The sequence below is a fragment of the Pipistrellus kuhlii genome, unplaced genomic scaffold (genome assembly GCF_014108245.1).
Source record: "Pipistrellus kuhlii isolate mPipKuh1 unplaced genomic scaffold, mPipKuh1.p scaffold_m20_p_3, whole genome shotgun sequence".
Classification (NCBI taxonomy): domain Eukaryota; kingdom Metazoa; phylum Chordata; class Mammalia; order Chiroptera; family Vespertilionidae; genus Pipistrellus; species Pipistrellus kuhlii.
In genome coordinates this window covers 10,090,104-10,116,847 of record NW_023425529.1, presented here as the reverse complement: position 1 = coordinate 10,116,847, position 26,744 = coordinate 10,090,104, and the positions used below count along the sequence as shown (strand labels likewise).

Here is a 26,744-nt window from a genome sequence, read left to right as displayed (position 1 = left end):
TAGGCTACATGATCTGAGGTGGAGGTGTTGTCAAGCTTTCTCTATGAAGTGGAAATCTGGTCCTGAGCCACTCCATTGGGATTATAGAATCTAGCCAGGCATCTCTGAGAATCACCTGCAGGGCTCTTTAAGAATTTGACTTCTGGGTACCTATCTCTCTGATCAGGTGAATCAAAATCTCCAGCAGGGAGATCAAGAAGCTGGCACTTTTGGAAGCTCTTCAGGAGGTTCTAACAGGCAGGCCGGTGGGATGGCCATGGGCTGTGGTAACATTGGTTCTGAGTGAGGGAGGAGAAGTTATGCAATCCGGACAGCATTCCGGGAGCAGCCATGCCCCTTTCCCCTGGCCTTCCTTCTGTCCGAAGAATCCTCACAGCCTGGAAAGGAAATGAACACAAAACTGCCTTCTTAATGGTGTTTATTGTTTTTCTTTCCTTTCAAAGAATCTACCGGGAGTACGCCAAACATTGACATCAGATCTGCTTTCAAGAGAAGGTAACTTCAAAAGGGGACTCACCATAGCTTTTGTACAACACAAAAGTGGAAGATTTTTAAAGTACACTTTCTCTTCCTCCACCCTCTATAATTTCAAATGAGAACTTTTTTTCACTGTAGTTAAATATACAATATATTAAAAAATTTAGTGTTCTAGAAAAGCCATAGGCTTAAGGCCAAATCAAGTATATACTGATCATGCTTTTTAAAAATATCCTCACCTGAGGACACATTTATTGATTTTAGAGAGAGGAGAGAGAGAAACATCGATGTGAGAGAGAAAAACATCAATTAGTTGCCTCTCCTATGCATCCTATCCAGGGACTGAACCCGCAACCTAGGTAATGTGCCTGGGGAATCCAACCCGTGACCCTTCAGTGTACGGGGTCAACACTCCCAACAACTGAGCCACACAGGCCAGAGATTAAGGGTCATTCTTAAGAATATTCTTGTTAACAGTGAAGCTCCCATTTTGGCAAGCTTCATGGTTGCCTTATAAAAACATACTTTCAATCTGTTCATATATGCCTTCTTCCTTAATTGCATTATTTCCCAACAAATGGCCAAAAAAGATAAATAAATAAATATACACATCTCATGTAGAACCAATTAAATAATGTCAGAAAACGTATATCGCTTTTCATCTAGAAATCACTATGGAGCTATTAAACCACATGCCCAGAAAACCACAATTAAGTAGCTACTTACTGAAGTTAACATTATTTAAATATTGGATTATACTAAATGAAAGACCACTGAGTCTGCTGGAATTAAAACCACTGTAAAATGTTAAATACAAATACCTACTTGATTTATTTCCCAACTGCCACAGCTGAAAAATCAGGGGTCAAGAAAGAAAAATGAAAAAAAAAAAAACCCTCTAATCTATTATAAGCACAACTAGCCCTTTCCTGGTATTATTTTACTTTCAGTAGTTGATATTTTCATAATATAAATTTCTTAATGAGAGCAAATGTTTTGTTCTTCATACAATTAAAGGTACACACAGTTTTATTTAATAAGGAAAGTCAACTATTAACTATTATAAAACAACGAGTCTGCTAATAAAAGACATATTTTTTTCTCCTAAATTATAAACAAATGAAAATTTTAATTACTTTGAAAGATATTTAATATTACATGATCAGTCAATTGGCATTTTTTGAAAAGTCCTAACTTTCAAATCCTGTTCATTTCCTTCCACCTTGTCAGGCCCAGCAAATGCAAAGGTCTGACACTCTGTCCATACCATGTACAATTGGTATATTTTACCAAATTTTGTGCTTTAAAGAAATAGAAATGTGTTTATTTAAAAATACACAAAATTCTCCAAATACACACAATTATAGAACTTTTGAAAACACATTTTTGGACCTCAATTCGTATGACTTATATGTTATACACAGTTTTTAAACCTGCAGACTCCCCTTAGGAACCATAGCTAACATTTGTAAAGAGCAGGAAGAAAAATCTTTATTAAAAAATTAAACATGCAAGTAAGTATGTAGTGCCATTTAAGCCAAAAAGCTTCTATTTGGAGTTGATAAGAAATTAAAGATGGCTGCACGCCTAATTTAAGATCCATTTTTCTATAGAAAAGCACTTTTAAAAAGTCCCTGTAGAAGGCTCATCAACATTTCACAGGCAAATTTTTGAAAAATTCATTTAAAAAGAAAATGAAAAGCTTATACTTATTTCCCTTTAAAACATAGGAATACAACTTTTATTTTTTATTTTTACTTTTTGTTAATACTCATCCGAGGATATTTTTTCCATTGATTTTTAGAGAAAGTGGCAGAGAGGGGGAAAGATAGAGAGAAACATGGATGTGAGAGAAACATTGGTTGCCTCCTGCACATACCTGGACCGAAGCCCGGGCCAGAGGAGCCTGCAACCAAGTACAGAATAGAACCCAAGACCCTTGGCTCCTCAGGCTGATGCTTTATGCATTGAGCTAAACTGGCTAGGGCAGGATGTATCTTTTAAAAAGCTTTGCACTAGCTCCGTTCTTACGTTATATCGGTATCACATTATCTGATTCAACTATTGATGGACACAAAGAGGTTACCTTGGAATATAAGCTTTGTACTTAGTATATATATATATATATATTTGACACTAGTACACTTGGTCCTCCAAGCCAATCTCTGTTTGACATGTGTGAGAGAGATCAGCAAAAGTCCTTTGCTTTTTACACGGGTATGTTTCCAGATCCCCCAACTTGCAAAAACAAAGTACTTTGTGTTGTTTGGCTTCATTGCATTTGTGTTACTCCATTTTAACACAAATCGGAGCCTTTTTTATATATGCAATCGACAAAACTGTGTCTCTTCATGTTTACTTTTCCACAAGTTACATACTCCCAAAAGTTTTCAATGTCACTTGTGTGAAAAGAATAGTTTGTGTTGATTCAGTCCCAGGATGTGTGTGCTGGTACAAAATTGCATATACTTTATACGTAGAGTGTTTGGGGGAAACTGTTGTGTATGTGTCTCTCAGCACTAAACCCAGATTTGCTTTTCTTTCGTTAATGACAGTGGAGAAGGTCAAGAGGATGCAGGGGAACTTGACTTTAGTGGTCTCCTGAAACGTAGGTGAGAACCAAGTGATGGAGTGAGGAGCTATGGCCTGGAAATTTTTAGATACCCACTCAGAGAAGTCAAGTTTAAAGCAGATGTGTTTCAAAGGATTTCTTATTTCTTACAACGTGTTTTGCTTCTAGCACATAACAGAGTCAACTAAGAAAGGGACAGAGAAACAACTGCATACTAATCTGATCAAGGTTTTAGCATACTAATCTGTTAAGGTTTTAGCTGGTGCTGTTATGTTTTCTTCTTAAATGTTTTATGAGTCTGCATATTTTCTTAGTCGGGGATGAAGAGATTGAAAACTGAGACAGAAGACTTAAATACCTAAAAACCTCTGATTTCTCTCATTTCAACTATGATTTCCTATGATGCAGGAATAAAGCTTCCATTCTCCTGCATTTGATATTTGCCTGAAAAATCAATTTCACAATTTTGGTAGAAGTCTATATAATTATACACATCATATATATTTTGAAGGCACACCTACTTTAATATAGCATGTATTATTTACTGTATTTCATCAAATCTAAGACACCATCCATTTTAAGATATAACTGTATTATATAAATCACTGAGCAATAAAAAATTGCTCCAAATAGTATAGAATGACATACTTTGGATTATAAGATACATCTTTTTTTGAGTTGTTTAAAATGTCAAAAAAAATGTTCATTTAAAAAGAAATAAAATATGGTAGTAAAATAGAAGTAAATATTTAGCATTTTCACACCCTGTTACATTGTTCTCTTTTACAATAGAATTTGTACAACTTCATTATGGATGTATAGCATATAATCATTTTATATTTCTGTCTATACAGTTGCATATATAATCATATCATATGCAATATTATATTTGTTATATATAAAGTTAAACATATTCAGATATTTAGTGCAGAAACAAGAAAAAATTGATATTTGCTGGGATTGTGTTTATCTAGTAAATCTGTAAGTTAACAGTAAAACGACAACTCTAAATTGATGATAATGTAGTATTGATATCAGTTTTCATTTAACTTTTTAGGTTCATTTTTATTTCTTTCATTTATTTATTTATTTATTTATTTTAAAATATATTTTATTGATTTTTTTACAGAGAGGAAGGGAGAGGGAGAGGGAGTTAGAAACATCAATGAGAGAGCATCATTCATCAGCTGCCTCTTGCACACCCCCTTCTGGGGATGTGCCCTCAACCAAGGTACTTGCCCTTGACCAGAATCAAACCTGCAACCTTTCAGTCTGCAGACTGACGCTCTATCCACTGAGCCAAACCGGTTTCAGCCACTTTTTATTCCTTTTAGTGCTTCCTAGGGTTATTAAAGGAACACAGGTACAAATATGCTTGACAAGAAATGATAAAAACAAAACAAAACTGGGATATCTCAGTTTAGTTTGATGCCTTTATTCAAGTTCCAATGAATGAAAAATTCACCCCAGCTCTAAACATTTAGGGTGAGAACAGAAATATTAAAAGATGCAATTTATTAATTACCAATGGACATTAGCCACTCAATATACATTGGCAGTATCAAATCATCTTTCCTCCTTTGGACACTTCATAGTGATGCTTCAATTTGTAAAACAAATTGACACTTGATGAAGACAAGAAAGGTTTTTCCCTTGCAAACACTTACTCAACCAGCAAACTACTATTTTCTTTGTATAAATATAATGCTACAGGTGATGTGAGGAAAAGAAATCCAGTGCCTTCCAGTGCCTAGCACACCAAAAGGGAAGACTACATATTTGTGGGAGGGAAAGAATAGTGGTAAAAACATGAATTTGAGTTTCAACTCTACCATTTACTGATTACATGACTTCAGTCAAATTATATGTCCTCTCTGAGACTCTGTTTCCATATGTGTAAATGTGGAGAATAAAAACTACCTAATAGAATTATTGTGAGAATTAAATGTAAAAGGCATGACTCACAGTAGGTGTCGAATATTCACTTCCACCAAAAATGTGACATTTTCCCTTGAAGAGTTTATATTTGTAAACAAAATATATACATATCAATCAGTCAATCAAAACATGATACAGTAGATTATTAATTGTCATACTCTGGGTAAAAAGATAAAAGAAAAAAGAACAGACTAGTTCTACCAGTTTGCAGAATACAAGAAATCATCTAATTAATGGCGAAAATGACTAAGGAAAAAAAATTACTAGAAAATATAGGCAGCCAACATGTCTCATTTTCTTTACATCCCCTAATTATGATTTTGACTCATAAATGGACTGTTGTTAACATAAGACTATATTCATTTAATATACTATACTAATCCATCAATATAACTTTACAAATCATTGTGTTTTTCTACTAATTTGTGAATTGCATATGTTTTCATTGTGGTAATCACACGTGGTTACCATTTCTACTCTAAGAGTCTGCGGCAAAACCGCTATCTGAACATATATCATTATAACCAACATCTCCATACAACAAAAGATATCCCTGCCCTGAGTAAATCTTTTAGGTAGCATCTAGTTATGGGTTTTGACCTATATAAATACTTGAAAATTTTATTCTACATAAAATTTCTACAACTGCTTTGTACTTCATGAGGATCCTCAAGTTATGGAAATTTTGATGTAGATTAAAATACTGTAAATGTTATATAGGTTGATCCCGGTGCTTGGGAAAGAATGAGGAGTGCCTATAGAAATTTGAATTTTTCTCCCCACTATGAATTTTCTCCCCACTATAATGCAGCCATACAGGTAGGGCCATCTGCAGCCACATAGGTTAAGAGAATATATGTTCTGGATGAGTTAAGGATATGCTACAGATGGGAGCCTTGATCTCACAATCCAGTTCAAAATGGGGAATACTTTAATCTTTCAATTTGGGATTCAGTTAAGTCAATGGTAGGCAAACTGCGACTCTCGAGCCACATGTGACTCTTTGGCCCCTTGAGTGTGGCTCTTCCACAAAATACCACATGCGGGCATGCACGTACAATGCAACTGAAATTTTGTGGCCCATGCACAGAAGTCGGTTTTCAATTCTCAAGAGAAATTTCAATCATTGTACTGTTGATATTTGGCTCTGTTGACTAATGAGTTTGCCGACCACTGAGTTAAGTGATAGAGAGAAAAGGAAGGAATAGACACTAAGTCATCGGTGTTTGCACACAAAAATTTGATAAAGAATGTGGCAGAGTAAGGTATATTTTGGTGTTTTAATGGGGGGGGGGGGAAAGGTGAGGATTGGCTTTATGAACCTGCCAACAAAACTTAAGAAATCACATGGAAAATTATTTTTAATACTAGCCTCCATCATATCAATATTCACCTCGTGGATCTAGGCATGCCCTAGTGTTTCACTTGTGCCTCTTTTTAGCTCTTTCAATCTAGTTTGCTATTTTAAATCCTTTCGCCAGGGTCAGGAGGATACTTGAAATGTATATATATTTAATTCTTCTTGGCTGAAATACAAATTTAACCCAATGTGTCATGGCACAATTATATAGTTTAGGGACTATATTGAGGCTGGAATGTGACAAAAACAGAGCACTGATAAAGTGGGTTGAGGGGATACCCACACAGAATATATACATATGCACATATGCATTTGAATTGCAATTCTTCCAGATTTCCTACAAAATATTTAAAAGACATATTTGAAATTTAGACTGCTTTCAGGCAGTAGAGTTAGTAGATCTGGAAATTATTATTATTTTTTAAATATATTATATTGATTTTTTATAGAGAGGTAGGGAGAGGGATAGAGAGTTAGAAACAGCGATGAGAGAGAAACATCGACCAGCTGCCTCCTGCACACCCCCTACTGGGGATGTGCCCGCAACCAATGTACATGCCCTTGACCAGAATCGAACCTGGATCTTTCAGTCCACAGGCTGACACTCTATCCACTGTGCCAAACCAGTTTTGGCAGAGCTGGCAAATTACTACTAATATTCCAATATCAGTACAATTTCCCAAACATTTCAATGTCACCAGGTTATTTCAGTGAAATGAACATAATAATACTCATGTTTTAAGAGGCACTCTTTTTCTAGGGGTGTTTTCTAGTCTTTTCCACAAAGGTTACTGATGGACCAGGGACCCTCACTCACTTCCACTTTCCAGATTAACCTCAGCATCCTCTGCCTCTGGGTGAAGTGGCTTATGTGACAATGAAAATTAAATATTAAAAAGTCATCCTTGCCTAACATCACCCTAAACTCTATGTTAATATTTGTATTCTCCCGTTCCCATCATTGCAATCCAGCATTTCCCCAAGACACTGAAACAAGTGTGATTCATGTGACAATGCAAACATATGTAATCCATCATTTGCTAACATGATAGCATGAATCTGTTTTCACATTGATGTTTAAGATGTGTTGACCAGTTTTCCTGGCAAATCATATCCAAACCAGCATTATTCACAGTAAGTAGTCACTGTAATATTTCCTCATTAATCTGATTTTTTTAAAAAGTCAATGAAATGTCAACAAAATCAGGATGATTTAGCCAATGAAGAAAATCCATTGAAATTATATTTTGCATTTACCCTAAGGATCTTTTCCTAAAGAGTGTTTATTCCTGAGTTTTTGTTTCATTGTTCGTTTGTTTTAAAACAAGGGCAGACAGGTATACTTTAAATCAAATATTCTTTAGTTGTATATGTTCTTTACATGTTCTGTATGTTCTATAGTTAGTAATCAAAGTTTTGAGTCATAATTTTTGACAATTACACTGTTACTATCCTCTTGTTCATGCAACCCAGACCATTTGCTTTAAAGTTTAACATTTTTAAAATTTCTTTATGGATTTTGTTATCGTATCTTCATAACTCATACCAAGCCTGTCCTAAAAATTTCAAGACAGTACTTTAAAATGAAAAAAAAAGTAGTTGGCCTCCTTCTCCTTCTCCTGACAATTTAGAACACAATTCTTTTCAAAATCATATGTATCCACAAAAATCAGACAAAAAAAACCAACCAACCCAAAATAAAATAAAACGTGGCAATTTCAAATATTTTTGCATTAAAAGATAGCAAAAAATGATTAATATGGTAAGAAACTATTTGCAAGATCCAAAGGTGTGTGTACTATATGTGTACTGTCTTCATACATAGATAGGTGTATGTGCACACCAGTGAAGGTAGAGAGCCTTTTTCCCTAATAGACCAATATTTAAAACTTCTAGGTCTTAATCTACTTTTTTTCAATAACCATACCCTTAAGTTCCTCAAGTCTCACCTTCTAGACTTTTCAAGTTGAAAAAAAAAAATCAGTAAAAATGCCTTCAGGCTATTTTCTGATAGCCTCCAGTTCCCACCCCGCCCGCCCACGGGCTTTGCACTAGGAAAACGATGTTCCTATACGTGCACCCATCTGATCTTGAACTATCGGGGAGCTTCTCTGAGACTTCCAGCAAAGCCCTGGACTTCCTTCCCAGCTGAAGTGCTCAGACGCTAAACAGAGCTTTCAACACTGAACCAAAGAATCCCTCCCGGTCCTTACGGGCCAGCGAGCAGCTGCTGCACTAAGCCGTGCTTCTCCCCGGTTAGGGAGGTGAAGCAGCAGCAGGACGAGGAGCCCGAGATAGACGTGTGGGAGCTGCTGAAAAATGCGAACCCCAACGAGTACGAGAAGATCGCCTTCCAGTACGGCATCACCGACCTGCGCGGGATGCTCAAGCGGCTCAAGCGCATGCGCAGGGTGGAGAAGAAGAGCGCAGGTGAGCCCGCGGGGGCGCGGCCGCCGGGGGGTCCCCGGGCCCTGGGTTGGGGGTGGGCTTTGTAAGAGTTAATGGATTCCCTTTGGCTCCAGGTGGACTAGTTCACTGCCCCCGCACAGCACTGACTCTGTAGGCGGTTGACAAGCTACTGAAGGTGGAAGGTTAACAGGAGAATTACATTAAAATATTGCCACGTGCTGCATGTAATAGAATACTTAATATCCCCAATGCCACTGGTGATTTCTCAGCGGCCCCTTTCTCCAGCCTCCACATCTCTCTCGCTCTCCAATCCTTCACTGTTGCGTAGGCGGAGTCGATTCCATGTCTCTCTGTTTTACCATCATGTTCTTGTAAATTCATTTCTCACAGCCAGTGAGGGTAGGTTGTCAGCGAGTTTTGTGAAATGGCAATGCTGCTCCCTGGTGACCTACAGCGGGATGCAGTTCCTCTGGTTTTTTAAATACCCTTTAAAAAATACTGTAGGACGTTGACATTTAAACAAAACAAAACAAAAAAACAAACAAACAAACAAAAACACATTTTAAATTGATCATTAGCTCTTCATAGTTTCCTATTCTTGCTCATAGTATGGTTTATGACACAGCAGGTTAACATGTCAATCCAATTCTTGTTTGTTGTTTGTTAAATGTTCAAACAGGATTTAAAGAATCTCACCACCTCCTTTTAAAAACCTGCTCTTTATTTTTCTGTAAATTGGTTGAGAATTGGCCCCACAGAAACATAGAAGTGGTTTGTTTCTGTTTTGTTTACTAACTCGGCCATTCACAGACTTCATTCTCTCGGACTTCCTGAAGTTTTATTTCTGAGAGGTGTCTGACACACCAGCTTTTCTTATATTTGTCACTTAGCTCTGAATTGATGCCTCGAGGTATGTGATAGATAACTTTTTAAAAGCTAAAATGTATTTTATCTTGCTAAAATATGAGGATGTGAAATTGTTTGAGAAGAAGTATAATAAAGTTGGAATGATGAAAATGCAAGCATGACAACTTTGTGAGGCATTCCACACTTAAAGGTATTTCACAAACTGTTAAAATGAGAAGTATTATCTTTAAAATCATAAAACATATGGACTTTTCAAAAGGTTAACTACCTTTGTTTAGGACCTTTCAAAGACAATATTTTAAAGAACCACTATGTTCTACATTATTTAAATTTTTTGAAACCCCGAGTTCCTAACTACATATGTAAGAGGAGTTTTAAATGTGCCAGTATTCGGGCAACTACCCACAGTACAAAAATATCTGATAAGCCTATTTCAATTAGTCAAAGGCATTCAATGTAATCTTATGAATCATTGGATTTATCTCACAAATTTTAGATTAAAAAAAACTATCTGTAACATAGAAGACATACTAAGGCAATACCAATAATCCTGACAGTAATTATTAGTATACTAGGATGATAAGCATATTCTTTAAATTCTATTTCATTTGGGTGCTTTATATTATACAACTCCTGAAGATTAGGACAATCATCTTTAAAGCCTCTTCAGTAATACCTTTCTTTATGTTTCTTCCAAAAGCATGTGGATTCTAATTTTATAAACTATTTTATTGTATGTAAATCAGCCCGGAATTCTATAATATAAAGGATAATTTGTAAGATTTCTCATTTTTTTCTTCTCTGAGTCTTAATTTTTCATTTTGTCTTGGGTTCTCATGCATATATTGACTATTTAAATTCATAGCATACATATATGCATATTAACATAGTTTTGCTTCTTCTCTCTACTAGCTTTTGCAAAAATTCTTGATCCTGCATATCAGGTTGATAAAGGAGGCAGGGTAAGGTTTGTTGTGGAATTGGCAGATCCAAAGTTGGAGGTGAAATGGTATAAAAATGGTCAAGAAATTCGACCCAGTACAAAGTAAGTGAACTTTACAAGTAATCAGTGATAACTGTGTCAATCAAACAGTAGTTTGACTTAATTTTCTATGAATAAAAAGTTAATAACAGCACTTTTTATTTAACATTTACAAAAAAAGATTATATAGAGGGAGAGTAAAAACTTTTCATGTATTTTGGAACCATTAAAATTATAGTGCTGTATGAATTAAACCTTGTTTTGGATTTAATTCTATACAAGCTATTTCAGATGACTCCCAATTATGGTTTTTATCACTACAAGTTATATGTGATTATAACAGGGCATTACCAAACTTCTGTCAATTTTTTAAAATAAAAGCTTGAAAAGTTTTGAAATACATATTTGAAACCAGTTGGGAGTCCCAATATATAATTTATAATGTTTGTTTTTTCAGAGTAGCATCAAAAGCCTGTGTTTTATTATTGGTTGGCTTTCTCCCAAATGAAGTGGACACTAATCCCTGATGTCTGATGGTATCACTGGTCTAGTATGACACTGATTTACAGCGATCCTTGTCAGCCGGAGAGATTTTCAACTTCAATACATTTTTTTTTAATTAATAGGAGCTACATGCATGTCTATAAAAAAATTTTAATCCTAAAAATGTGTCACTTCTGTAGGACAATTAGGTGGCTTCCTATCTCTTAATGTGGTCATGCCTACAGAGTGACTGTGACCATAGTTCATACCTGACAAAAACCTCTTGAAGGTGGCCTGAATTTACCTTAAAACATAATTTTACTTGGTTATCTTAGTCTAGAAAATGTTTAGTGTTTTATTCTCAGTCTTCAATTTGAGAATTTTTCAAATAAAATGTTTTTTCTGTAGTCTGTTTTAATGCCCTATCATAGATAATCCAAATCATAGATAATGAAATTAGGCAGACTTCTTGGCTTTAATTTTGGTTTGTTTTGTTTTTTTGTTTCCAAATACCCAAGTTCTTTCTTACTAGATGGTAACTGTGATCTGATAACATGAGTTCTTAAGCTCATTTTAGAGAATATGCACATTCTGTAGAATTACTGTTTATATTAATGATTAAGTTTATATTATTGCTTAAATTATATAGTCATTTATTTGGCCCCAAAGTCTGTGTCGCTGGACTAGGCAAGGAGTGGAATCAATGAATCAGTGAATAAGATTAAGGCTCTGTCCCTCTACAAAGTAGATAAATTGGTGATTTTAAAAAATGTACAGAGTTGACAATCTCTCTACCTCAGACAACCCTAGTTTCCAAAAATGGGTTAAAAATATTAAATAGAAAATATGTGAGCACTGATTTATATTTGAAATAAAAACCTTATATAGAAGAAAATGACTGAAATTAAATATTAGTGGATAGGTATGCATAAAAATTACATTTGTATTATAAAGATAAAAAGTGGTTTCATGTCCAATAAACTATGTAAGATATAATTCATAAATGGCAGATCAAAATCATATCCCTGTCTTTCAAGCGTTACCAAATTATAAGCCAACGTTTCTGGCAAGAAAGAAAAGAGTAAAATCAGGTTTATGGACTCTTATTTTTCTTCCATTTATTTAAAATAGATACATTTTTGAACACAAAGGATGCGAAAGAATTATGTTTATCAATAACTGTGGGCTCACAGACGATTCAGAGTACTATGTGACGGCTGGCGATGAGAAATGTTCCACGGAGCTCTTTGTGAGAGGTAAGGTGAAATCCCCTCCTGCAGTCCTCAGGAGCCACGGCTGTCTCTCAGGGGTAATAAAGTGACGAGGTGAGGTCTGGAGCTCCACAACAGAACTAAGAAGCACTCTAGAGATGGTTTAGTTTGGATACTTGATTGGCTCTGTATTGAAGCTACTCTACCCCGGCAGTTAATGCGTATTCTGAGTCTTCAGTTTCATTGAAGACTAGAAAGGCCAAGGAGAGAAAAAACTGCTGAGTACAAATGCCTATAGGTTTTGACACAAGTAAGCAGTATCTTACAAAATAATTATTCTAGTTATACCTTCTGAAACCCAATGAAGTCTACAGAATAATCCTCATCTCGCATGCTCAGCTGATTAAAAAAAACAAAAAACAAAAAAAAGCAGATCTCTCTTGAACCCATCTTATAACTAAAGGGGCATCAGTGGTTGGCACTGAGGGCTCTAAAGAGAATCATTTCTTAAGACATTGTGAAAAGAACCAGATGTTGTCCTAAAGCCAGCCACCCTTATTTTTTATTTTTGTGAGACCCCTGCATAAGACAATTCTGCGATTTTTATCACCCATCTAGAGCCAGAATCGAAAAATTTTAGTCTTAAAGGTTCTTCTTCATCAGAAATATCTACCACCTGGTATCTTATTTGTCCATCCTTCCCCTTCCCCACAGCAAAATGATGTTTGATACATTTTGTCTGCTCTCTAGAACACTAATTGATTTGATTTGATGAGTTCTGGGAAAATTTACTCAGTGTTGTCAGCTATTTATTTTGCCAAGAAAAGTCATTTGCACCCACCTACCATCAAACTAACCATAGCCCTGTGGTATGATACTTTCTTACTTCTAGTTTGGGGTTGTGAGGCAGGTTTGGGACATTTAATGATTCTGATTCTCTCTCGTTTTCACACTAGAGCCTCCAATTATGGTGACCAAGCAGCTGGAAGATACAAATGCTTACTGTGGGGAGAAAGTGGAATTAGAATGTGAGGTGTCTGAAGATGATGCAAACGTAAAATGGTAAATATCTTTTATGAGGCCTATTCATTTTTAGTAGACACACAAAAAAGTACCTTCATAGATTGGAGAATAGGAAATTGTTTTTACAGATATGAAAGGAATTCAGTCTCATTCATGTTAGTGTAAATGGTAACTAAAATTATAATAAGATACTGTTTTGTTTTTTACTTACGAAACTGAAAAAGATCAGAAAAGCTGTATTGGTAAGGATGTAGGGAAGTAGGTTCAAGGGTGCCAGGCCTGTTCAACCCCAAAGACTATAGACGCTCTTCACCACTATGCCAGTCCTTTCACTATACCATGCTTCCTCTCACTATACCATGCTGGCAACTTACATGGAATATATACTTTATAAAAATTTTATTCCTAAGCATTTTATTATTATAGTGCCTCAGAAAAATATTTTAGACTAAGAATCACCAATTACTTTAAAAATAAAACCTTTTTTTTGTCAGATGAAAATATTTAATTTAATCCCAAATTAAAATGCTTTGTTGGGAAGTATAGTAAATTACATAGCCGGAGTCTATAGTAATTGGCACAGAGTCGATTGTTCATCCTAATCTAGAATAATAAAATGTATTAAACCATTATACTCACTAGTGTATGTTAAAGGCCCAAACATGGGTAATATCTGCTCTTAGCATATTCATCTGTTTGACCTTAAATGGAAAGAGGGAGTTTGTGTTCTTTTCATGTAGTTTTTCAGATAACATTTGTCATAATAATAATTTATTGATAGATTGATGTATACATTCTTTAATTCATTAAATAGTTCTTGAATGTCTGGTGTCTTGACAAATATTCTACAAAACACTGGTATTTGGGAAAACAAGGCAAATAAGGCCCATCTCTTGAAGGGTCATTTATAAAACATTTTAATCTATTTTAACTCAGGTTTAAGAATGGTGAAGAGATCATCCCTGGTCCAAAATCAAGATACAAAGTTAAAATTGAAGGCAAAAAACACACTTTGATCATAGAAGGAGCAACCAAGGCTGATAGTGCGGAATATTCTGTAATGACCACAGGAGGACAATCATGCGCTAAACTCAGTGTTGGCTGTAAGTAAGACTTCCTGAGATGTCTTTCTTGTTGGCTTACCAGTGGTGTTGCATTTAACTTCATTGTAGAAAATTTTCCATCTATTTGATTTCTACCTGTGGTAATTTTAAATATGTAAAATTAAATTCCATTCTAACTGTGTGTCTATGTCTTATCAACCAGGGTCTCTAAGAAAAGAACCAACTATTCAAGTTCCTAGTAGAACACCCCTATTGAGAGGGAAGGATAAAAGCCACCTGCCAGAAAAGTTACCCATGGTTAAGAAATATTTCATCTCCAAATCACATAATAGATGATAAATATCTAGTTTGATATGATATCAACTCTTGATCATGTTTGCTTCATCCATAGGTGAACTTGCTATCTGCTCATTAAATAAACATTCAACATTCTGCAATTACATTTGAGATGAGAGTTACTCAACTAATGGGCCTCAATTGAGAATACTGAAGAGCTAATTTGCTAATATGCTTCAGAGGCATGAGAGAATTAATGTACTTCCCCCAAGTACCCACTATTAGTTCTCAATGGCAGTCTGTCCCTTTCAGTTAGCTATGAAAATTAAAATAGCAGATCTCACAAGAAGATTGATAATACACACAGAGCAGAAACCCTACTTCCTTACTGCTTTCTTAGTCGAGTTGCAATTCATATGATCACCAAATTATTCAAAAGTAATTTCAATACACTCCTATGTTTTTTAGAGTAGTGGCCATTTTAGTTTAATATAAAAAAAAAAAGAAAAGAGGGGTGTGTGTTTTTTTATCTTAGGCAGATCCTTATCTGATATTTGTATTTATTTAAAGCAGGTACAGTCAGTTCTGTTATAATGCAACATATGCATTTCTGAAAATTACTGTGCTATCCAACCAAAGTCATGAAATAAAAACCAAAGGACTGGAGGGGGAAGGGGGGAAGAGGAATGAGTTATGGGCACAACATTCAACGTTTTTGTCAGCAATACAACTTACAAAAACCCAATAAGAACCTTACAAAAATATTAGCACAGTTTTACATGTGTTAAGTGATTAATAAGTAGAACAATAAGTAGAACAATGCAGTACCTCAAAAAGGAACTGACATTTGCTTATGGAAGTAGTGTCAAAAGTGTTGCAGCTTGTGAGCTATTAGATAGTGGTAATCTCAGTTGTGCATGGATGTGGCTCATATCACATGGGTGGCCTGAGGTATTATAGCTCGTGGGTATGTGTGTGTGTGTGGGGGGGTGTTCTGTATAGTCCTACCTGGCTCAGCTCAGCTGGGCGCAATTTTTTTTAATTCACCTGATCTTTGTCACAAATGAAATCATATGCAATCAAACATGAAATTTGTGTTATGCTACAATTGCCCCCTTAATTAATTGCACTGGAACAAATTCTCATTTTCAAAGCAAGCCTGAATAGCAAAACTGGCCATACCATTATGAAATGACACCATGTTTGCCTGTCTGAATTGGGCTTGGCACTGATAGTGGTCTGTTACTTTTGTAGTGAAGCCTCTGAAGATATTGACACCTCTAACTGATCAGACTGCAAAACTTGGAAAAGAAGTCTGCTTGAAGTGTGAAGTGTCTGAAAACATTACAGGAAAATGGACTAAAAATGGGCTACCTGTTCAGGAGAGTGACCGCATCAAGGTTGTACACAAAGGAAGGTAAGCAAACTAGGCATTCCCGAAGCGAAGGATGATCCCGATCTTTACTTTCTCCCCTTCTTGGCAAGAATGTTTGAAGAGCCCTCCAAGGAAAATAATCTATTTCTGATTCATTGCTGCCAAATAGCAGGAGCGTATGATTTCTCTGTTATACATCATGTCCTATCTGTGACCTGCACCTTACAATATGGTGCTTTGTCTATTCAAAACCCACTGACTGATTCTTTCTATCTAAACATGACGTTAGAGGAATGATACTGAATTCTAATTGAGGAACTGGTCAAAATGGATTAACTATTCCTTTGTGGGGGTGGAATGGTTCGGGGATAGAGGAGGGCATATTATCCTAGAATCTAGCAACAATAAAACAAATTCTAAGGTATGGGTTCTCAAACTTGGATCTATGGATCCTAATGATATCATGAATGAACTTTAAGGACCCTCATAAATCCTCTGAGATGTTTAGCAAATTTTGTGTGTACAAAAATACTTGTTTTTTTCCAGCAAGAAGATCCACAGTGGCCATCAGATTTTCACTGGCTCATGACCTCAATAAAGTTAAAAAGTATTACTCTTAGTTTTGGTATATAAAGCCAAAGTCAAGATTATTCTTAATAATTTCTTAAATCTTAAAGTATGGTATCAGTGAGATATTTTCTTTTATCCTTTTTAATGCTTTGAGATAAAAAAAAAAAAAGAGAGATTCTTGCTTAATAAGTAAGTTGTATTTGAGGAGATAACTCCATATAGTCTAAAATAGGTATTTAATATGGACCAATACATATGAAAATTAAGACTTCACATTATTTTCTCTCTCTCCAAGCTGCACTAAACAAGTTAACCAGATAAAAGCCAGGTTCCTCCTCAGTTTGAGTCATATACAATCTAAATCTTTGCAAAGTCTTAGAAATATGGTTTTTCTCATTTCCTTAGAATCCACAAATTAGTGATAGACAATGCTCTCATTGAGGATGAAGGTGAATATGTATTCACACCAGATGACTACCCTGAAACTTTGTCTGCCAAAGTTCACGTTATTGGTGAGTAGATAAAAGTAACCTTTGGAGAATTCTGTTCTTTGATTTTTGTTGTTGCATACTTTGGAATTGTAACATATTCAAAACTATGTGATGTTTAAAGAAAAACATACATGAACTGTTATTAATGACAACCATATGGTTAATTCTTAAGAAATCTTACTATAAAGTAGTTTTGAAAGGTGCCAGTACCATCTATACTGAATCCTCTTACATTCTTTTTGGCCCGATAAAATATTGATTACTGCCGAAACTGGTTTGGCTCAGTGGTAGAGCGTCGATCTGCGGACAGAAAGGTCCCAGGTTCGATTCCGGTCAGGGGCATGTACGTTGATTGCGGGCACATCCCCATTGGTGGGGGGGGGGGGAGGTGTGCAAGAGGCAGCTGGTCAGTGTTTCTCATCTACGTTTCTAGCTCTCTATCTCTCTCCCTTCCTCTCTGTAAAAAATCAATAAAAATATATATTTTTTAAAATACTGATTACTACCAATGTTTAGCACTAGCCAAGTACTAGCCCAGGTATTCACATGAGAATGACTGTCTGATAACAAAGGCCATGTTTAATATTCCAGATCCTCCTAAAATCAACCTGGATGGTCTTGATGCTGACAATACAGTAACAGTAATTGCAGGGAACAAGCTTCGTCTTGAGATTCCCATCAGTGGAGAACCTCCTCCTAAAGTTATTTGGAGCCGAGCAGATAAGGTTTGTTCTACATACATGCGCACGCATGCACGCATACACACACACACACACACACACTGCCCACCCCACTTCCTGACCTCCATTAGTTAGATGAAAGAAGAAGCAAATAAATGTACAGGGGTACAGCAACAATGTAATTTTTTTGATAAAGATCACTGATTCTTAGGCAAATGTAATAATCATTCATTTACCTTTCACATATGTGACTGCCTTCTATGTGACCTGGCATGTTTTTGTGTTCAGTGAACAAGATTCTATATTTCATTCTAATGAATGTCAGGAAATGGTATGAAAGAGAAAGAGGCAATGAATTATTTAAATAAATAGATGGATAAAATTATTTTGCATATTTTGAAAATTAAACAAAAATAGGCTAATATTATTAGCAAGTGACTATGTGATGAATGACAAAAGCCTCTTTGAATGACAACAAGGAACCCATTATGTGAAGATCAAAGGAGAAAGATTTTCAGGTAAAGTCAATGCAGGTGCGAAGGATAAAAGGAGAGAATGAATTTGATGTGTTGGAATAATAAAAAGAAAGCCATTGTTACTGGGGTAGAGTGAGGGAAAGAATAATAAGGTTGTAGTGGTAGAGTAGTATCAGCTCATATATAACCCTATGTATTCTTATATAAAACTAGAGGCCCAGTGCATGAAATTTGTGCATTGGGGGGAGGGCCCCTCAACCCAGATTATGAGAGGGTACAGACCAGGCCAAGGAACCCCACTGGTGCAGGATTGGGGTGGGGGAGGGACACGGAAGGTTGACCAGCTGGAGAGGGCTCAAGGGAGGGTTACAGGACATGTCCAGCCCATCTCGCTCAGTCCTGATCAGCTGGATCCCAGCAGCAAGCTAACCTACCAGTTAGAGCATCTGCTCCCTGATGGTCAGTGCACATCATAGTGAATGGTTGACAGATTGTCTGGTGGTCAGTGCACATCATAGTGACCAGTTGAGTGGCCTTAGCATATCATTAGCATGTTATGCTTTGATTGGTTGAATGGCTAATCAGATGACGGTACACTTTGCATATTAGGCTTTTATTATATAGGATGTCTTATGGGCAGCAAAACTACTCCATATGATTCTATAATTTTGGATACTTATCATTATAGATTTGTCAAAACTCATAGAATGTACAACACCAAGAGTTGTAATCTTAATGTAAACTATGTACTTTAAGTGATAATAATGTGTTACTGTAACAAATTGTGCTACTCTGGCACGGGTGTTAATAGTGGGAGAGGTTGTGCATATGTAGGGATGAGTTATATGAGAACTCTCTGAGCTGTTTGTTCAGTTTTGGAGTAAACCTAAAACCAATTTCTTCTTCTTCATCATAGTTATTATCATCATCATCCAAGACCTAGAGAGTATTTTTCTCCTTTTCTATTTTCTAGAGGGGAAAAAAAGTATCATTGAGCCATGGAACAACTTCAAGCAGTACAACTGGAGTCTTGAAAGAGGGTCAGAAAACTGTTTAAAGAAATAATAGTCAAAATGTTTCCAAATTTGACAAAAATTATAAATGCAGATACAAGAAACTCAATAAAAACTAAGCACAAGGAGCATTAAGAAAATGACTCCAAGACTCATCATAATTAAATTGCTCTAAGCTTGTGAGTAGGAAAAAACCTTAAAAATAGAAAAAGGAAAAAAGTCACATTTAATACATAAGGAACATAGGCAAGGATGACTTCAGATTTCTCTGGAAGCAAGGCAAGTGAGAATACAGTGGAGCAACATCTTTAAAGAAAAATACTTTCAATCTAGAATTCTATACTCGACAGAAATACTTTTTAGAAATGAAGGCAAAATAAAATGATTTTCAGATATATAAAATCTAAAAATAAAAAAAATAAAAAAAATCAGCAGCAAACCTGAACTATAAGAAATGCTAAAAGAAGTCCTTAAGTTAGAAGGAAAAGGATATCAGATGAAACATTTTCACAAAGGAGCAAAGACAATCAGGAATGGAAACTACATTTAATAGATAAACATATAAGAGGTTTTTCAATATTGAAATCTCTTAAAAAATAATTGACTAAAAAATAATAACAATGTACTGTGTGACTTATATCATAGGAATAAGTAAAATTTATGACACAAGAAACGTAAGGTCAAGTGAGGAGAAATGGAAGTAAGGATCAGTAGAAATAAAATGGAAGTGTGCTATTATAAGTTTCTTTTCTTTGGGATACATGAACTATTCAATATTATAATGTCATGTGAAGGTAGACCATGAAAAGTTTAGGATGTATACTATAAACCCTATAGGACCTACTAAAATAAAAAATGATTTATAGCTAATAAGCCAACAAAGGACCTAAAATGCAATCACCAAAACATTTATTAATTCAAAAGAAAGGCAGTAAAGAAGCATGAAGAACAGATGGGACCAATATGGGGAAAAAGCAAGATATAAAATTGAATATAAAGAGAAATATATAAATATATAAATTAGATATTTCAATATTCTTCCTCAATAGTTCATAGAATAAGAAGGTAGGCAATCATTGATATACAGAAGATTCAAAGAACACTATCAACCATTTTGAACTAATTGACATTTATAGGACACTCCATTGAAAAAGCAGAATGGGCATTATGTTAATAAGCACATGGAAAATTTACCAAGATAAACCACTTCTTAGCCATGTGGCCGTGGGCCACAGTGTTCTCATGTGTACATTGGGATGATACCTTTGTCCTTAGAGTTGATGGAAGATTAAACTAAGAATGTATGTTTTAGGCATTAGTACTTTGTCCAGCTTAGGTTATATGGCACTCCAGTATAGTCCTTACTTTTGTCTAGGTCATGCCACATTTTATTTCTTTCCTCCTTAGGCCATCATGGAGGGCAGTGGCCGGATAAGGGCAGAATCTTACCCTGACAGCAGCACTCTGGTTATCGATGCCGCTGAAAGAGATGATTCTGGTGTTTACAACATAAATCTGAAAAATGAAGCTGGAGAAGCACATGCCAGCATCAAGATTAAAGTTGTGGGTAAGTTACCCTATCCTGTTTGGCTCAGTGGATAGGGCATTGGCCTGTGGACTAAAGGGTCCCAGGTTTGATTCTGGTCAGGGGCACATGCCAGGTTTCGGGCTCGATCCCCAGTGGGGAATGTGCAGGGAGCAGTCGATCAATGATTCTCTCTCATCATTGATGTTTCAATCTCTCTCTCCTCTCCTTTCCTCTTTCTGAAATCAATCTATCTATCTATCTATCTATCTATCTATCTATCTATCTATCTATTTATCTATCTATAAGTTGTGGTAAGTCCACTGGATCAGTAAACTTCTAAAAACAAGTTGGCATGTTTAGATCATGAGTACACCATCAGCTCTTGATTCTCTCAACATTTCTGGGTAGGCAACAAAGAGAAACATATTTTGGCTCTATATTATAAATCACTCTCTTTCTTTATCTTTGACACTTCTTTTCTTTATTTCTCTTTTTCTTTCCTTCCTCTTTTTTTGTGGCATGGAGGACATACTGCAGGAATGAGTAACTGAGACAGCATGTGGCTCGAGAGCTGTAGTTTGCTGACCACTAGTCTAGCAGATTAATGGTGATCTTAGGTTTCACGAACTCTTTATCACACTTGAGATGTCCCTTAAACATATTGCAAATTGACCATAAACTAAGGTCATTTAATCAGGCACTGAACTATATTTACAAGACATGACTTATCATTTTTACTTGGATTTTTATCAGTGGACATCTTGAATCTTTCAACTATTACAAAATTCACAATAAACCATCCTGGATTCAGTTCTGCTGGAAGTTCATGTTGTAGTTAAAAAAAGAAAATCACATTGGACATTTTGTTTCTTAGTTACTATTCTCAAGGTAAAGAACAAGAGTCTTGGGTTCCATGTGGGGCTTGTTATCTAAGTTGTGACACTACTTTAAAGGATTCATATTTTTTATTTGGCTTACCTTCTCAGATGGAGCATGAGTTTTTGCCCAAATTAGTTACTAAATGCATTTCCATTAAACATGCAGAAGTTCTCAGAAATAACACTGCTTCTATGATCATCACCAAAAAGTACATTTTCCAATTAACATTTTTCTTTGCACGTGCTCTCTTATTTTATTCTATGTTTTTGTTTGCTGCAGACATTCCTGATCCTCCAGTGGCACCGAATGTGACAGATGTGGGAGATGATTGGTGCATCATGAACTGGGAGCCTCCTGCCTACGATGGAGGGTCCCCGATCTTAGGTAACTGCATGCTGGTCAGCCTGTGGAACTGCCACAGGAGTTGATGTCCTCTGTGCACATTAGGACAGAGTACATTAAACATTAGTACAGAGTACATTAAAAATGTGATATTTAGAAGAAAACTTATTATTCTGTCTTTACACAAAATGAAATACTATATTTTAGGATGCTCTGTACATATTCAAGGGTTTTAATAGTCATGATGAATATTGTATGACTGTGTGTTCTCTTCTTTGGTTGACATTTATATTTGACATAATATTTAATTATATTGAACCACTATGAGTTTAACTTTAAACCATTCTAGTAAGTAAATGTCTAGTTTTGTAGAATGGTGTCTATGGGGAAATTTATTTTGGAGTTAAATACTGAGAGAACGTGCTTTTCCTATGGAACACTCTTTTCTACTTACTCAAAAAACTGGTCATTTCCCCTTCATATTGTTTGGACTCAGAGCTAAATTTATTGCTCAATAATTGGTCTTACCAACTCTATAAATTGGTTTGACCTACATATCTATTATCTATTTTTCTCTTTTCTTCTTAGTACAGTTCTATTTTTTTCTAGTATTGTTATTTTTTTTTCTTTCTCCTATGCTATTAATACTTGTATTCCCTTTAATCTCAAACAACTGTTGAAATAAGGTGATTTAAAAATGACATACATGACTCTTTGACTTAGAATGCAGAGACTATTGAAAATTGAAGAACTTCTAATATCTGAGAAAGTATAGTTTTGGAGACCCAGGAGAAAAAAACTTGCATTTCTATTTTATGTCATCTGTAGGATACTTTATTGAGAGGAAAAAGAAACAAAGCTCCAGGTGGATGAGGCTAAATTTTGAGCTCTGCAAAGAAACAACTTTTGAGCCCAAAAAAATGATTGAAGGCGTGGCCTACGAGGTCCGTATCTTTGCTGTCAATGCCATCGGCATCTCCAAGCCCAGTATGCCCTCCAAGCCATTTGTTCCTTTGGGTAAGTCAGGAGAGATGTGTTCTTTCCTGGAAATCATTATCCCAGATTATGACTGCTTCCTTCTGACCTCCAACTGGAGTCGACCTGGAGGCTTCTTTAGAGTGGTGGGTGAGCAGGAGGTTGGAGGTGGTGAGGAGTGGTAAGAAATTTGATAGAGTTGAATGTCTCCCTAATGTTGGCCATGGAATTCATGGCCAGAATTCCAATGACAGCTGGAGGTGGCTCCCGTTTGTGCTTCCCACTGAAAACATGTTGCTGAACTCACTGACACATGACCACACACCATTTGTCCTTCTGAAGGTAAAACCAGCACCTTGTGTAAACACTGTAACTAAAACAGATTAAGATCTGTTCAACGAAACACCCTTTAGAACTAGTCTTTGCTTTACAAGCACATTTTAAGTGTTATCTATGGACCCCAAAAAATCAGTTCAGCAAAGACAAAGAAATAGATGGTGAGGCCTTCACTATTTTATGATAGTGATTTTTTTTTTCAATAGAAAGACTTAATATAAGAGTTTGTACTTTAGAGAGTTATGGGAAATGTATTATAGGTCATTAGATCCCAAACTTTGACTTTTTATTAACTTCCTAGGACCTCCCAGCCTCCACACTAACTTCCCAAATCGGAGGGAACATGTGGCAGTATTTTAAAATATTTCCATGTTCCCCAGCCAGCATAGCTCAATGGTTAATCATTGACCTGTGAATTAGGAGGTTATGCCTGGGCTGTGGGCTCGATCCCCAATGTGAGGCATGTATGAGGCAGCCGATCAGTGATTCTCTCTCATTGTTGATGTTTCTATCTCTCCCTTTTTCTTCCTCTCTGAAATCAACCCTATATGATAAAAGCCTAGTATGCTAAGTGTTTGGCCGTCCATTCAACCAAACAAAGCTTAATATGCTAATGATATGCTAAGGCCACTCAACTGCTTGCTATGATGTGCACTGACCACCAGGTGGCAGATGCTCTGACCAGTAGGTTAGCTTGCTGCTGGGGTCCAGCTGATTGGGACTGAGTGAGATGGGCCAGACATGCCCTGGAGCCAACCTCCCGTGTCCCTTCCTGGCTGGCCAACTTCCCGCATCCCTCCCTGGCCTGCACACTCTTGCAATCTGGGACCCCTCAGGGGATGTCAGAGAGCCGGTTTTGACCTGATCCCGCTCAATGAGGAGCTGCCCCCTGGTGGTTAGTGTGCTCCCACAGGGGGAGTGTCGCTCAGCCAGAAGCTGGGCTCATGGCTGGTGAGCGCAGTGGTGATGACGGGAGTCTCTCCTGCCTTTGTGGCAGTGCTAAGGATGTCCAACTGTCCACCTCTGCGGCAGCAGTAAAGCCATCAGTTGGACATCACCAGAGGGCTCCCGGACTATGAGAGGGCATAGGCTAAGCTGAGGGGACCCGCCCCCCCAACCCCGTGCACGAATTTCATGCATTGGGCCTCTAGTAAAAATATATTTTTAAAAATAAAATAAAATGTTTCCATGTCTAGTGGATCTTTACACACAGCATATGCTTAAGGAGTCTTCATTTAATTTTACTACTAAGTGGATCTTTTGTGTATATTTTTATTTGTACCCCAGCTCATTTTATTACCATTCCTGCTGCGATACTTCTGCAGTTAATAATTTCTTCTCATTTCTGTCTCTTTTACCTTTGAAGCTGTAACCAGCCCTCCTACACTTCTGGCTGTTGACAATGTAACTGACAACACCGTCACAATGAAGTGGCGGCCCCCAGATCAGATCGGCGCCGCAGGGTTAGATGGATATGTGCTAGAGTATTGCCTGGAAGGAAGTAAGTACAACTTCCTGGTTACAATGAATACCATCATCACTAGGTGAGATATGCCCCCCCCCCCTTCCACTTTCTTTTGTTTCTCTCTCTTGGGAACTCACCTCCTGCCTCCTGAAAATGACAAGCCAAAGGTCATCCTCCTAAGATGGATAAAAATGTAGCCCTTCTTTGACACTCGAGGCTAGCAAATTAAGATCTCAAAAATATCCTAGCTTGGCTGCCCAATGGGACAGCACCATTGACCTAAGTCAAGATATAGGAGGGGGGAGGATGCCGAAAATAGTTCAGGGATTTCCAGTTCTTGAATTGGTGGGATTAAGTTGTACCAAAGCAAAACAAAAGTCTAAAGTCTAGTTAGAATGAAGAAAAATTTGAAAATCTCAACCCTACACTGAGCAGAGGTCAGCAATCAAAAGAGCTGCCTCTTTCTGGGGAATGAAGAGTGACTACATACTTGGCTCTTTGGTGATCATCCCCTGCCTTCTAAAGTGGGAAACCAAAAGGGGGAAGAAGAATTAAGGACAACTTTTTTTAGTGTTTAAATCCCACAAGGAGTCCCAAATGGATTGCACATGTGGCAGCAACTCCTCTCAGGGCTTTGCCTACCTAAACATGCAATCACTCAAATTTAAGAGCAGAAAAGAAACGGGAAAACAATTGCTGATAACAACCATAGAAAAAAAGGAAACATGGCCCAAGAAAATATGGGCCAGAGGGTACCGAAAACCAAAAAGGAGGTGAAATTCACTCAAAGCCTCTAATGTTTCTTGAATTCCTACTTGTCATGGTTGGAAAATGTATGAATCAAACTGCCCCAGCTCCAGACTCGGGCTCCATGCTGGATGATGGTAGGTAAACCACCCTCAGGGAAGCACGTTTGTATCCACAAAGAATGAGCCATGGGGTAGCCTTAAGGAAAGCATTTTGGACCCCAGCCTTTAACTTGGGTCTCACATGAAGGACAGTTCACACTTGGGAAACCACGAGTGTGACTACAAATGCACCTCCCCAGGAGGCAACACCGTGATGGAGAGGAAACTTCTTATGAAGAGAAAACTGCCGAGAAAGGAAGCCCTGGCCCTGGATTGGGGCACCTGTGGAAATGACCAGGGGTGGTCAGCAGAGAAGAAGAGGAGGGGGGATGAAGCCTGGTAACACTCATTTCCATTTCCATGTGCTGAGCCCACAGAGCACTGGGTTTATTTCTCCAGGGCTTAGAAAGCCACTAACTAAAACCAGTGGGGACATTCTAAGAAAGTTCCCAGAATTATCCCAGCATGGGAGGGGGGGGCAACAGATAAACTCTTGAGAACTTAATATGGTTAATTTCCATTGCATTCCCTCCTCTCCCCCCCCCCCCCCAATTTCAAAAAATCATGAGCACTTCACTCCTTTGTCTATATCGCCCAGAATTCCCCAATCTTATATGTGCTGTGGCTGCTGACCACGAACCTTTTGTATATGTATGACCTGGAGCAAATTCTCTACTCTTTTCTTTCTGATAGGTCTAAAAAGTAAGAAGATACAGCAAAATGATACATGGCTGTCATTTTGATGTTGCCCACCTTAGATAAAATACAACGAAGTGTATTTTACATGATTTTGTGTGTGGTCTGTGTAGATATATATGTATAAGCCTATACATATATATATGTACACAGTCATTATTAAGTATATATTTTGCCACATAACGTTTTGAAATTAGCTTTCTATGGAACGTGTACATCTTCCTTCTTGCAGTCTTTTCTTACTTCTTTCACGTGGCTGACCTATTCTTCATTCTCTTTTAATGGCTGTTGTTCTCCAGACTAATTTTCTGTAGTGTTTAATGCTTTTCGACATGTCAGGTTTTATCCTGTGAGAGAACTCTTCCTTCTATAAGATGGTGTGTTGGTTTTGACTCTGCCTTTCTCTTG

General features: G+C 36.8%; 1 protein-coding gene across 13 annotated transcripts in view; it reads left to right on the top strand.

Moving 5' to 3' along the window:
* The window catches only part of MYBPC1 (myosin binding protein C1), a 104,528-nt gene that overhangs the window by 42,273 nt on the left and 35,511 nt on the right, over nucleotides 1-26,744 (top strand). For 6 of the 13 annotated variants that reach the window (XR_006742763.1, XM_045587595.1, XM_045587601.1 and 3 more), the window contains 15 exons: nucleotides 444-495; nucleotides 3,033-3,089; nucleotides 8,608-8,777; nucleotides 10,536-10,668; nucleotides 12,220-12,344; nucleotides 13,256-13,361; nucleotides 14,259-14,425; nucleotides 15,917-16,079; nucleotides 17,013-17,119; nucleotides 17,690-17,823; nucleotides 20,675-20,834; nucleotides 21,954-22,058; nucleotides 22,845-23,033; nucleotides 24,694-24,828; nucleotides 26,334-26,342. Coding sequence is in view for 12 of the 13 variants with exons in the window: in XM_045587595.1 (XP_045443551.1) it covers nucleotides 444-495; nucleotides 3,033-3,089; nucleotides 8,608-8,777; nucleotides 10,536-10,668; nucleotides 12,220-12,344; nucleotides 13,256-13,361; nucleotides 14,259-14,425; nucleotides 15,917-16,079; nucleotides 17,013-17,119; nucleotides 17,690-17,823; nucleotides 20,675-20,834; nucleotides 21,954-22,058; nucleotides 22,845-23,033; nucleotides 24,694-24,828; nucleotides 26,334-26,342 (1,812 nt within the window). In the remaining variant the exon portion in view is untranslated. The remainder of the gene's footprint in view (nucleotides 1-443; nucleotides 496-3,032; nucleotides 3,090-8,607; nucleotides 8,778-10,535; nucleotides 10,669-12,219; nucleotides 12,345-13,255; nucleotides 13,362-14,258; nucleotides 14,426-15,916; nucleotides 16,080-17,012; nucleotides 17,120-17,689; nucleotides 17,824-20,674; nucleotides 20,835-21,953; nucleotides 22,059-22,844; nucleotides 23,034-24,693; nucleotides 24,829-26,333; nucleotides 26,343-26,744) is intronic. The other 7 variants (XM_045587596.1, XM_045587604.1, XM_045587600.1 and 4 more) reach the window with 3 other exon arrangements.